This window comes from Hemitrygon akajei, unplaced genomic scaffold (assembly GCF_048418815.1).
Source record: "Hemitrygon akajei unplaced genomic scaffold, sHemAka1.3 Scf000090, whole genome shotgun sequence".
Taxonomy (NCBI): Eukaryota; Metazoa; Chordata; class Chondrichthyes; order Myliobatiformes; family Dasyatidae; genus Hemitrygon; species Hemitrygon akajei.
The window spans coordinates 1,081,747-1,096,300 of record NW_027331976.1 but is presented as its reverse complement, the minus strand read 5'-3'; the positions used below and the strand labels follow the sequence as shown (position 1 = coordinate 1,096,300).

Sequence of the window (14,554 nt, the reverse complement as noted above, 5' to 3'; positions counted from 1 at the left end):
ATCAATGTATCTCATTATCTTATACACCTCTATCAGGTCACCTCTCATCCTCCATCACTCCAAGGAGAACATACCGATTTCACTCAACCTATTCTCATAAGGCATGTTTCCTAATCCAGGCAACATCTTTGTAAATCTCCTCTGCACCCTTTCTATGTTTTCCATATCCTTCCCGTAGTGTGCCGAACGGAACTGAGCACAGTACACCAAGTGGAGTCTGACCAGGGTCCTATATAGCTGCAACATTACCTCTCGGCTCCTAAACTCAGTCCCGCGATTTATGAAGGCCAATGTGCGGTTTACATTCTTAACCACAGTGTCAACCTGCGCAGCAGCTCTGAGTGTTCTGTGGACTCGGACCCCAAGATCCCTCTGATCCTCCACACTGCCAAGAGTCTTACCATTAATACTATGTTCTGCCATTATATTTGACCTACCAAAATGAACCGCCTCATACTTATCTGGGTTGAACTTCATCTGCCACTTCTCAGCCCAGTTTTGCATCCTATCAGTGTCCCACTGTAACCTCTGACAGCCCTTCACACTATCCACAACACCTCCGACCTTTGTGTCATCAGTAAATTTACTAACTCAACCCTCCACTTCCTCATCCAGGACATTTATAAAAATCACAAAGAGTCGGGGTCCCAGAACAGATCCCTGAGGCACACCGACCTCAATGCAGAATGTGACCAGTCTACAACCACTCTTTGTCTTCTGTGGGAAAGCTAGTTCTGGATCCACAAAGCAATGTTTCCTTGGATCCTATGCCTCCTTACTTTCACAATAAGCCTTACATGGGTTACCTTGTGAAATCTCTCGCTGAAATCCATATAGACCACTACTGCTCTACCTTCATCAACGTGTTTAGTCTCATTCTCAACAAAAAAAAACTGGCCAATCATCACTCTTCTGTCAGTGTCCAGCATGATTCCGGCCAAAGCCTTTGTCCAGTGGATGGCATTTGCTACCGATGTGTGCTTGAGGAAGGAGCAAACTCGCTTCAGTAAGAACAGAGGCTCTGACGAGCAGATCTTCACGCTGCAGAACTTCACAGAGCATGCGCAGAGCGGCGGAGACATCTGTATGTAAACTTCGTGGAGTTTGAAAAGGCATTTGATCGCATCCACAGGGAGAGCTTCTGGCGGACTCTCAGATCATGCAGGACCCTTTCCAAAATTGTCCAACTCATCCTGAGATTCTATGCACATTTGAGGCTAGAAACCTGAGCTTTGAAGTCAGGACAGGAGTCAGACAAGGCTGTATAATGCCGGAGATATTGTTTAACCCGGTGACTGACAGTGTTATGAGGAAAACAACGAAAGATAAACAGGGGGTCATTAGGAGGACTCCATTCTCTGCTTGGAAAAGCTTGACTTTGCGGATGACCTCACATTACTGTCACAGATACACACACTGTACACTGGTTGGACTCACAGTCAGACAGAGAAAGACTGAGACCATGACCCTCGATGCAGAGTCTCCTCCTCTCGTCAAGGCCGTGGCATCGACTTACCCAGCACCGGCAGATTCACCGACCTGCGCAGCATCATTCAGCAGGATGGGGGGACCAGGGACAAAATCCAGTGCAGACTCAGCGAGAAATGTCTTCAGAACAATGACACAACATATGTAGATCAACCAACTACAGCGTCCACCCCAAGGTGAAGCTTTGCAGAGCTGTGATCTGTCCACACTCTTGTATAGGTCAGAGTGCTGGGGAATGACAGAGAGCGACCTTGCCAAGCTGTCGTCATTTCACACACAACCTTCCGGGAGATCCTCTGTATCTCCAGGCAAGGAAAGATCTCCAGCCGCGCCCTCCGCCTTCAGTGTCTTCAAGAGGACTTGGCCAAAATCATCGTGAGGAATCGTTGGGGATGGATTGGGCACGTGATGTGAAAACGGTCAACTGCATCATCCAGACAGCATTTCACTCTCACTGAAAGGCGATGATAATGTGAGGTACCGAATACAACTGGGCGCCGGACCGTGAGGTAGAAGTGATGACCATCAACCACACCGGTGGCCCAATAGAGAAGATGACCAAGGACAGGCTGAGTTGGAGGACTTTCATTGCTGCCCTAAACGCGAGCGGCATAACCGGCTGTCAGGAAATGAGTAACAGAGGGCCAAGTCAGTACCTCCAGTTGAGCTTCGTCTTCTTGTGCGTTTTACCCCGAGCCGTCAGTCTGTGGTTTTGTATTGCCATGTTCTCTTGTTTGTTTTCATGCCCCATGTGCTCCTGACCCTGCTCCTGCTCTACTCCAACCCCTGTACTGCTGAGCACTCCGCCTCTCACCCGTTTCTCATTATTACCTGTTTTGCTGCCACTTCTGTCTCATTGTGCTCCACCTATCATCTGCCTCTCTGTTCATTGCGCAGTGTATTTCAGTCCTGTGTTTTCACCTGTTTGTTGTCAGATTGTGCCAGTGAGCTTTCCTGAGCCTTTCCAGCATTCGCACCTGAACTCTGTCTGTCCGAATATAGATTCTGCCTGTTTCCCGATTCTGGTTTTTCGATTTCTCTGGATGTTTTGATCTCAGCCTGAACTGCGACGTCGACTTTGTTCGCACCTCGGGATTTGTTGCTCCATTAATATCACTGTGCACAGTACTGAATCTGCGATTGGATCCCTGCTCCAGCGTCCTGACAGGCCATGAATCTTGTGTTACTCGAATGTCAGATCCTTCCACATTGAATAAATCAGGGGTGAAGCAAACAGTGGTACATCTCTTTATTCACCTGCCAGTAATGGGAGAATATGGAAGTTTGACGCACCTGTTAGTAGAGCGTTCAGAGTGAAGTGTAGAAGTCTCGTTCCCCACACTGTAGATAGGACATCGTTGCACTGGATGGGGTGTAGATGTCACTCTCCACTATCTGCCCCGCAATGGAGCAGGTCAGTTACGGGAGGGGTAGGGACGCATTCCGCACGTTTTCATTGCGGTGACAGAGTCTGAGGTGTGAACTAATAGAGGAATCAAAGACTGATATTAGGGTAAATATCTTGAGATGTTTCCTAGTCCGGGATATGTCTAATTGTAGGGCAGGTTGGATTGAGGGACATTCAAATAAACATTATTTCGCCCAAAGCCTGTTCGGAGTCTGTTTGAGGGGATGGTGTAGACAGTCCTGGAGCATCTCTATGACGCAGAGTAAAAGGGTCCAGTAGAATGTTAGTCAATAGAATGAGTGTAATTGTAATGATGCCGATGGACGTTATTAGCTGAAGGAGCCATTTTGGTATATAACACTGTGAGACTACGTACCCGGTGTTCCTGGGCCTCCCAAAATGCAGGAAGCAGCTCTGATCCACGTTCAAAGCAGAAAGCGATGGATTTCCGGACCGATCCGTGTCAGATCGATTGCGATCAACAGAGAATCTGCAGATTCTGGAAATCCAAGCAACACACACAAAATGCTGGAAGAACTCAGGAGCCAGACTGTATCTATCGAAAAAAGTACAATCGTTCGAAGAGTCGTGGCCCGAAACGTCGACGGTACCTTTATCAATAGTTGCTGCCTGCGCATGCGCAAGGTGTACATGATCAGAGAGTGAATGTACAGAACAAATGTTGCCGGGATGAAAGATCAGTTGTGATTTTGATGAAGGACGGAGCGGGTTGGTAGGGCCGAGGGAATAGACCCGCTTTAATTTCACATCTTCTTGATGAAGGGCTGTTTTGCTCTGAAGCAGTGGTACAGTGACTAGTCACATGACTCTATAGGATTCGCTTGTAACTCTGGATGGCTACATACTGTATTTGATATTACTGGAATTAAAAACCCTATTGACTGAACATGAACCTGGCGTTGATACCAAAGACATCAGTGAACATGATCACAGATCCAGATGTTTACATAGTACACAGTGAGGCCATTCGGCCCACCATGCCGACACCAGATATAATGCACCGATTTGTTTTAATCCTGACGGGCAACACTTGACACATAGACAAGTAAACCTGGGCCTTTGTATCTCCGTCTGCACCGGGATCGAAATAAAAACAAAACAACAACATCTCCGCATCGCTGACAATCCACACTGGCTCACCTTGAGCATGCGCACTCAGCTCACTGCTCCTCTCTCCCCATAGCCTCGATGTTGTGGATAGGCGCAGCTCAAACACCATGAGGATATCTCAGTTGTTGTTGGGAGAATTTCAGATGGTGAAGGGGAGGGGACAGGAGAGAGAGAGATCAGCTGGTTGAGTGGTGTTGTAACAGCAGCCTTGCACTCAGCGTCAGTAAGAGCAGGGAATTGACTGTGGATCTCGGGAAGTCGAGGGAACACACACGAGTTCTCATCGGGGATCAGCAGTGGAAAGCCTGAGCCGTTTCCAGATCCTGCCCGGCAGCATCTGTGGAGGTCTATCCTGGGCCCAACATATAAACGCAATTACAAAGAGGGCACAGCAGCGGCTGGACTTTATTCCGAGTGTGGGGAGTCTTGGTGTGTCGCCAAAGACTCCAGTAAATTTCTACAGATGTGTCGTGGAGAGCATTCTAACTGTTTGCATCAGCGTCTAGTGCGGGCGGGACACTGCCAGGTTCGGAAAAAGCTTCAGAAAGTTGTAAACTCAGACACTCCGTCATGGGGACTGGTCTCCCCGGCATCGAGAACACCTTCAACAGGCGATGCCTCAAACAGGCGGCGTCTATCATGACGGACCCCGATCACTCGGGACAGGCCGTGTTCCCATTGTTACCATCAAGGGGGAGGGACAGGAGTCTGAAGACACACAGTCTATGGTTCCAGAACAGATTCTTCCGCTCCGCCATCAAATTTCCAAATGGCCAATAAACTAGTGTTACACCTGCTCACTCTGCTTTTCTCGTTTTGCATGATTTATTTAATTTGATTACAGATGTATTTCTCATTGCAATATGAAGTTTATTATTATTACCGATCGCAATGCCCTGCTGCGGCAAAACAACACATTTCAGGACACGTTGCCAGTGATGTGAAACCTGATTCTGATACTTTATTGATCAGGCGCATCAGATATTTTACTGTTTAAGGCCAGTGTCGTTTTGTGGAGATATTTCTGTACAATGGATGCCTTTCTTCCTTACAGGTGAATGCAGTTTTCTATGAGATTTGGAAACCAAAAGTTCAGTATATTTTACAGAATCTTTGGAACACTTTCCAGGGTTTTTATTAACGTGTCTATTAAAGAGGGCGCAATATTTCAGCGGGCAATTTATACCAAAGGTGAATTCGATAAAGGATTTCAGGCCATTGTGTGAGTGTGGATTTGTGTGAGTCGTCGTGACTCCCTCTGTGCTACTCTTGTGCCTGCAACTCCTTGATCGAGAGTGTCTGGGTCTGCATATGCGTGGGTGGCTGTTTGTATGCGTAAGTGTCTCAGTGTCTCGGTGTCCGACTATCTTTTGGAAATCTGCACACATTTGTATGTATTTGATTATGTGGATGACATTGTAAGTTATCTGTGATTTTGTGTACGTGTGTACATGAGTCTGCCTGCGTTTCTACATGTGTAACTTTGTATTTTTTCTTTGTTATATCCTTGTACGTAGCTTTGTGTCTGATTGTTCGTGAGTGCGTTAATGTGCCTGGGCTTTCAGAATGTAAACAACACCCAGAATAATAAAACTCGGGTTAGGGAACCAACGTTTGTTTTGTCCGGGTGTGAGTTAACAAAACCGTTGGTGGCGTCCCGAAGTCTATTTTGATGCTGTACAGACGAAGAGTGATGTATTCACGGAAACAATCCAGAAATGGTCTGGAGCAAATATGACAACCTGATGTGTAGAGGATCAAACGGTCTCCTCCGTGGATGATCCAGCTGGTTTCTCAGTATAATTAACTATCAGTTATAATAAAAAGGATAATGAAATTATTATGGTGGTACTCGGGGATTTAGAACTTACACAGATTATAACGAAGAAAAGTTTCGGCAGGGAAGAGAATTTTGCCACCGTCCGTAATTTCTCTCTATTTTGATATGTGGAAAATTAGATACATTCGAAAGGAAACAATTAACATATCACAGAGGAGTAGTTAAGTCTTCAGATATTGTAAAAGTCTGAAACGTAGAACCATTGGGAGGAGCTTTGAGTGGGACAAATTGGGGCTTTTATACGTATTGTCGCTGTAAGCCCCTCCCAGTCCATCACTGAGCAGCATCCTTAAGCAGCAGTAAAGGAAGTATAAAACTCATTACAGAAACAGTCTGGAGAAAGTCTGTCTGCTCTTATGGTCCCGGAACACATCCGACACAGTCAGGGAATCTCACCGACACCCCCACCTTCTGAGGAGGATGAAGCGAGCTGGGCTTCGCACATCCGTGCTGACGTCATTCTGCAGCTGCGCAGTAGAGAGAATCCGAACAAGCTGCATCACTGATTGATCTGGAAACTGTACGACAGCGGACAAGAAGAGTCTGTAACGGGTAGTCAAAACTACCCAACGTGTAGTCAACCAGGCTACCCCCATCAATTACATATATAGAGAAAGGTGCCGGTAAATGGCCAGTAACATAATGAAGGGCCCTACACATCCTGTACATAGTCTGTATATCCCATCCCATCAGGGAGGATGCAACGTGATATCCACGGCAGGACCATCAGACACAAAAACAGTTACTTTCCCCGAGCAGTATTACTGATCAACACATCCACTCACTAACTCCACCACTACTGTATCATTTCCCGTCACTCACAGCACAGCGTCATGTAATGATCATAAACAATCTTTCTATATAAACGATCTCAATTATTTATATTGATTGGCTTTTTAAATCATTTTTATTTTTATTTTTTTCTCAGCTCAAGCTGGTATAACCTAAGGTACGGTCAGAGACCAGCACCCTCATTTCCCAATTGCTACAAACTTTCCGGCCGTTCCAGTGGTGCTTAGTATGGCGGCTCCCTAATTGTTTAATACCATTGCTTAGTGACTTCAACGTGATACCAGTTGCAGATATTAATATCGAAACAATGTATACCCTGGTAATGTGCCAAAGACTTTCAATTTCCTATTCTAATTCAGCATATTTCTGGTGATTTTCGCTGATTGATTTCTGTAAATTATGTGTGTTTGGAATGGCTATATCTATTAAACAAATGGTTCTTGCCTGTTTATCCTGGATTATTATATCCGGGCGGTTCTTATGGACTGTCTGATCTGTAATAACTGATCGGTCATCATATCATTTGTGTTATTCTGACTCCAGACCTGGATCAGGCTTGTATTTATAATCAAGACTGATTTATTTTGTGAGTTTGCATTTTAAAACAAGCTTTCTGAATTTTTGGTCGTTTTATGTATTTTTGATTTTTTGTGTGTGTTAACCACCCGGTTCTGTATTGCTACAAGGAAAACTTCTGTTTCTGGGAAGAGATCTCCATCCCTGAGCGAGGCGTTCGACGCCTCCTTGTCGACATCTAGTCTGCTCAGACTGTGGGGATGTCTTCCATGGAGAGTCAGACTCTTCCATTGGTTAACGTTTTCCTCAATAGTGGTGACGTCTCCGTTTTTCTGGGTCGCTCTCTCATTGAAGTTTACTGGTGTATACTCCTTTTCAGAATTGTATCTGCTTGCATGGGTTGCTGATTCCTGTTTTCTTTGGTGGAAGTAATTCCCGAGAGTTAAACCTTGTATCCTGATGTGTATTTGATATTTTATGGTTTTTGTGCTGTATTAGATCTGGAGTAACAAACACTTTGTTCTCCTGACACTTCTCTACAGAGAATGATATTATTCAATCGTTAAACCTGAATCATGAATCTTGAAATGTGACTGCTCCACAGCATAAACAGTGAAATTGTCGATCTAACATTCTGGCCTCTGTTGAATTAACATTCTGGTCGCTATCGGTATTATTTTCAGCGAGTTATTATTGTCACAATATCTGGAGTTCAGTATCACATCACAGTCCGGGGCCATTGGCTGCCGTCAGTTGTTTTGTCTCCTGATTAAGCGTACAATTGTGATCACTGGCCATTTAACAGCTGCTATCAACTGCTGTCTGAACTTAGACTGTGTTACTCCATATATAAATGTGTTCGTGCACAGACTCAGGTTCTGTAACATGTATCCAAGTGACTTTAAGATAAATTCAGAATCGGTGTAACGATTGGGATCTGTTCCTCCGATGTTATACTTGAAGAAATTGACAACAGTCGCCAACCACAAAATGATAAAGCTACTGGATATGGTGAAGAGGAGGATGGCAGAGCGCCGCCTGCTTTCCATTTCCGGGTCACTGCAGTTCTCCCCCTTTCTCTGACCCCTCAGTCCCTTACGAACCCGACTGGCCGCTAAAATGTGCCGGACCGTCAGGGCGTTGAGGATCAGAATTAGTGCGAATGGAATCAGTGGGGTTAAACTCTTGTCGAATCGGTCAAAGCTCACCCACTGGTGTTCAATGAAATAAGCTGGAATGGCCTTACAAAACCACAATACACCATCGAGTATCTCTCTTGGCTTATAAACGAAATAGAAGGGGATATTTTTAAAACACATAACAGCGGAGATGATCACGAGAACCAAGGCCGCAGTCTTTCCTGTGCAATAGCTGGCTTTTAACCTCTGACAACAAATGGCGACAAACCGATCGAAGGTGAAGGTGACCGTGAGCCAGACCGAACAGTCTCTGGAAGCACATTGCAGTACAAAGATAATGCTACACAAGGGATACGTCTCCAGGAAGGATCCCGTGGAATAGTTCTTGATTCGTGTGCAGAATGCAGTGACGACAGCCGTCAGATCCGCCGCTGCCATGGCAACCAGGTAGCGTGTGGTGCACGTGGAGAGGCCGCACTTCCCCCGGGACAGGATTGCAATCGCCACTATATTCACTGGGCGTCAGAGAAGAGAAAACAGGTATGGAATCAGAACTTTGTCTTATTCTGCTATGAATTATGTTGCATTTCTTAATATTCCTGTCAATGCCTGTAAGAAAATGAATCTCAAGTTGGTATACGGCGATATATGCATATCTGATCAGAAATTTACTTTGAACTTTGAACATCAGGATGTAAAAAATTAGGACTGAAAAGACTAAAGTTACAAAGCAATACAGTTTCCGAAATTGTTGACCCAGACCGAATGTTCCAGAAGTATTTGGCTCTCGGGTCTCAGCCGACGGCAGAGAAGTCTAGTTAATGTATTAACTCGAAGCCGTTCTTCGGAACTGGTTTGGAGTTGTAGGTCCCACTTGCTGCTGCAGGGTGAGTGTGTAAGGGGGGCCACTCTCCGAGTGGAAGCGGGGTAGTCAGAGGGATGAACTCTGGGCGATGTTACGGGTCAATGGATGAATGGAATGGACAAATGGATGGATACAGGATGAACAACATACAGAGCAGGAGACATCACCTGGGCTCTCCTTCACTCTCAGATGTACCCGGCAATGATGAAATTGAATGAAAGTGGTTGAGGCAACATCAGAGATGGGAAACCTGGTCAGAAAGGGGCAGCAAAAGAAAGGCTCTTTATTTTCCTACTCTTCCCATGGATGCGGACAAACCTGCTGATCGTTTCTTGGATTTTCCATTTTTCCCCTTGTCCCGAAGATAACGAGCTTGATAACATTATCCTATCTACAATTCCGCTTTGAAACTAATCATCTCTGATGAAGTATCGAATGGTGAAGAGTAAGTTCACAGTCCGCCGCCGGCTTTCCATTTCCGGGTCTCTGCAGTTTTCCCCTGATCTCTGACCCTTCGACTGGCCGCTTCCTTATCGCTCCCATAAAACCGTAAGACTAGGAGACATGGGAGCAGAATCGGGGCATTCGACAGATCGAGTCTGCTCCCCCATTCCATCGTGGCTGATTTATTATCCCTCTCAAACCCATTCTCCTGTCTTGTCCCCGTAACCTTTCACACCCTGACCAATGAAGGACATATCAACCTCCCTTTTAAATATACCCAATGGGTTAGCTTTCATAAACGTCTGAGGCAAATGGATTCCACATAGTCACCAACCTTTTGCTTGAGAAATTCCTCCTCAACTTTTCAGTAAATAGGCTTCCTCCTGCTCTGTGTCCTCTGGTCCTAGATTCCCTCACTACCACAAACGTCCTCTCCATGTCTACTCTATTTAGGCCTATCAATGTTCGAATGGGATTAGTTACAATCTGTATATCTTATTATCACTAGAGATTTCTGTCGTTTGTCTCTCGAATTCACCAATTAACTTGTCAGGAGAGTGAGCAACTTCAAGTTTCAGGGTGTCAGTATATCTGTGGGCCTAACCTGGACGGAACATATGTTTGCAGCTATAAAGAAGGCAAGATAGTGGCAATATTTCATTGGGAGTTTGAGGAGATTTCGTTCATCAACTAAAACACTCGAAAACGTCTGCAAATGTACCATAGATAGAGCATTCGGACTGGCTGCAACGCCGTCTGATATGGGAGGGGCTACCGAACAAGATTGAAGGAAGTTGCAGAAACTTGTAAAATTAGTCAGCTCCATCATGGGTACCAGCCTCCGTAGTGTACAAGACATCTTCATGGAGCAGTGCCTTAGGAAGGCGGTGTCCATCATTGTGGATCCTCACCACCCAGGACGTGTCCTCTTCTCATTGTTACTGTTGGGAAGGAGGTACAGAAGCCTGAAGGCACACACTCACCGATTTAGGAACAGCTTTCTTCCCCTCTGCCAAACGATTGCTAAATAGATATTGAACTGATGAACTTGACCTCACTAATTTTTATTTGTTTTTCTGCATTATTTATTTTAACTTAACTGTTTAATAGAAATATATAAACTTAACGCAGCTTAGGTTTTACTTCCCTGTACTTATTTATCATGTCTTTCATTGTACTGCTGCTGTGAAGCTGATAAATCTCGTGACATACGCCACTGATATTAAACCTGGTTCTGATTCTGATATTGATCAATATCGAGACCCAATGCCAGAAGGTAAAGAATGAAACAAAAGAAGGGGGTTACAGTTTCACGGTAAGCTGAGTTCTATGTCTTCACTGTGTCAGTTCACATATTTCGTTGAAACATTATTAAGCTGCATTCCCTCTTATTGAGAAGTAATACGAATTAACAATCAGCAATTAATCATTGAAGCAACCAAGTTATTATGCAAGTGATTCTGAGCACATTTACATTATGGAAGTGCCTTTGAGACAAAATTTGAACGTGCTGATTGTTAATGTGTTTGCCATTCCAGCTTCTTCACTCTAAATGTTACTGGATTGCCACTGCACAGGAAGGTTTGCTCTGATTAACATACGTCATTCAGTAAAGGTCGAGAAGTTATCACGTGTCATCTCGTTAATGAACACTGGGAACATAAAATATTGCGAAAAAGTAAATGACCGCATCTGTAATAAAGAATACAAGCAAAAAATACGAAGCCACTCCACGGTTGCTCAGGCAACGTGATTTGGGATGTTGTTCTGCTGAAAGACGAGCTTCCTACCAAGTTTAAACTTCCTGCCAGAGGATTTTATGGATGATCTCTCTGTACTCAGCAGCATTCATCTTCTCATCAGTCCTGACTAGATTTCCAGTCTCTGCTGCTGAAAAGCATCTCCATAGCAAGTCGCTACCTTCACCACACTTTACAGTAGGGATGGTATTGTCTATCTAATGTACAGTATTAGATTTACGCCACAGAAACTGCTTATTGCTGAGGGCAAAGATTTCCACTTCAGTCTGATCCGAGCACAAGACCTACTTCCACACCCATACAGTATGTTGTAAGTGACGCTTTGCAAAGTCTCGATGGGCAAAAATATGTTCTTACCAATGCGTGTTGCGTCGCCATCATCCCATAGAGATGTTTCTCAGCAGCAGGGACTGGAAATCAGGTCAGGATTGATGAGAAGATGAATGTGCTAAACATAGAGAGATCCTGGATGAGAACCTGCTTACCTCAGTCAGAAAGCTTAAGCTGGGGAGAGAGATTTCTTTGAGCAGATCAACAACCCAAATCACACTGCCAGAGCAACCGTGGAGGGGCTTCAAATGAAGAACATTGATGTGTTTGAGTCACCCACTCAAGAGTCCTGAACAGAACCCGATGGAAAATCTCCAGCAGGACCTCTAGATGCTGTCCACCGCGGCTGCGCATCTGACCTGGCACAGACTGAGCACTTTTGCAAGGAGGTGTGGGACATCTTGCTCCATCACGCTGTGCAAAACTAGCAGAGTCGTGTCCAAAAAGACTACTGGCTGTAACTGCTGGGAGAGGTGGTTCAATGAAGTACTGAGCAAATGGACATGAATAATCCTGAACGGCTTTCGTATTTTACTATATTCCTTGTTTTCTGGCCTCTACTGAGAAACAGGAGCATGTGATTCACAAATAAACATTCCCAGTTAAATTGATCACAATCGCTGGTTGTAATACTGAATTAAGTGAACCAGGTGTTGAGCACTGGGTACATTTACAAGGCTCTGTAGTATCTGAATCAGTTTCAGAATTTCGTTTGGAAATGTTCTGCCATGTATTTCCCATCACAGTGAACATCCATTCACAGACTGGAATATTCTAAAGAATATAAACCTTCCAAAGAATATAAACCTTCCACTAATCTTTTCATTGCACTATTGTTTAATATCAGACAGAATTTCACCTGACGCGAATCATACATGTTTTTTTCTCTTTCTTTTTTATGCCATCTGCAGGAAATTTCAGTCAAACAACTTAGGTGTTTCATTAAATAGCATTTCACTATCATCAACTATAGTGCTGAGCACAGCTTTCTTGACATTCGGTAAAACATAGCACACCACTTAATATTGCTTACTGGGCACAGCGATAGCCAAAATGACCAAATAGCAGGTAACCTTGATGTGGTAAAAAGTTTCCAACATTTTCTGAGTGAGTTAATCAAACAATTTCAGCAGCCATCAGTCGGTCCCAATGAAAATCAGAGGAAGGAGTCTCTCGCAACCTCCAATTTATACACTTGCCAATCTCCACGCAACACCAAAGATTCAGAACTCTCATGAAAGCAAATAACAGCTTTAAGAAGATGTAATACAGTGACTGTGTCAGCAGGGTGCATTATCAGCTGTCATATAAATAGTGTGTAATTGGAAATCCCCAGAGTACCGACAGAACAGATTAACCTCTTTGGTGTTGTAATGAAGCTTTTGTCTCACAAGTGAGGTAATTGTTTAAAGGGAGTTGGGCATGCCCATCCCTTTCCCTGTGAAATATTTACCTCCTTGCTACCGGCCTCTGAGGGCACAGAGGGTAATGGATTTTCTCTTTACTGGAGGCAGACCTGGTAAAATGAAGTGAGCTCCTTTTCTGCAGATTGGAGTTCATTCCCTGGCATAAACTCAACAGCTCCCCGATATCGGAAAAGGATAAAGCCCGATGATCTCACATTCGAACTGACCTCCTGTTGTCAATGACATCTTCTCTGGCGTAAAGGTGGACTGGTCAATGAAAACGCTCCTCAAACAAAGCAGGGTTTAAATACAGCTGACACTGTGTTGCTGTTCCACGCCAAACTAGATGGACATATGAACATTTAGAATATGGAATATCAAACAGTACGACACATTACACGCCCTTAGGCCCACGATGTTGTGTGAAAGTTCAATCTACAGTAAGATCAACCTGACCCTCCCATCCATCATTTCCCATTGGATTTTCTGTCATCCAGGTGCCTATCTGTGTTGCAAGGACGTGACTGAGGACGAACCCAAGTGCAGGACACAGGCACGGGGACAGGCTCGAGAGGCGCTGGCACAGTGGCGAACGTGGAGCAGATGCCCAGGAGAGTCTTTAATCGGAGACAAGGTTCACGTAGAATATCCAGGGAATGATGCGGAGCTGGGAACTGACAGTCCTAAGGGATCAGGAAACGAGGTTTACACTCACTAGAATTGACCAACGATCTGGCAGCTCATTGCTGTGAGGCCAGGGTTCTCATCCTGTGTTCACTGATGGAGACCAGCTGTGCTGTAATTAATGGACTGGGAACAATTGGAATTCAGACGAGGGGATTAAGGCCCAAACAAGGGGATAATAGCAAGATGGGGGATTGCCAGACGAGGCCATGATAGTACGGCCCCCCCCCCCCCCAAATGGGAGCCTCCAGGCTTGTCCGGATGGTCCCGATGGAAGTCCTGGATGATGGAAGGCTCCAGGATGAAGGAGCAGGGAACCCAGGAATGTTCCTCTGGGCTGTATCCTTCCCAGTCCACCAGGTATTGGAGACCCCTGCCCCGACGGCGCACATCCAGTAGACGCCGGACATGTATGCCAGGTGGTTGTCGATGATTCGGGCGGGTGGAGGGGTTTCGGTCGGAGGACACAAGGGTCTGACGGAAACTGGTTTTAATTGGGAAACATGAAAAGTACCTGTACGGAGGCAGTCCTCACTTGGGAGATCGAATCCAAAGTAAAAGAGGCCCAAGGGGATGACCCTGACCCCGGCAACAGACCCGTACATAGACTTAGGTAGCTTAAGTCATGCTACTGTGAGGTTGATGACACTTACGCCCCCTCCAGCCAGTGCCTCCACTCCTCCAATGCTAGCTTGACCACCAGTAGTTCCCGATTCCCCACGTTGTAATTCCGCTCGGCGGGGGACAGTCG

The 14,554-nt window shown here is 45.2% G+C and overlaps 1 protein-coding gene across 1 annotated transcript; it reads right to left on the bottom strand.

The window, feature by feature from the left end:
- Positions 1-7,924: 7,924 nt before the first annotated feature.
- Positions 7,925-12,813, bottom strand: LOC140722829 (probable G-protein coupled receptor 139). Its single transcript, XM_073037481.1, has 2 exons — positions 12,747-12,813; positions 7,925-8,829 (listed from the first exon to the last, which is right to left on the bottom strand). Exons 1-2 carry the CDS (start codon positions 12,811-12,813, stop codon positions 7,925-7,927), a joined length of 972 nt encoding a protein of 323 aa, XP_072893582.1.
- Positions 12,814-14,554: the final 1,741 nt, after the last annotated feature.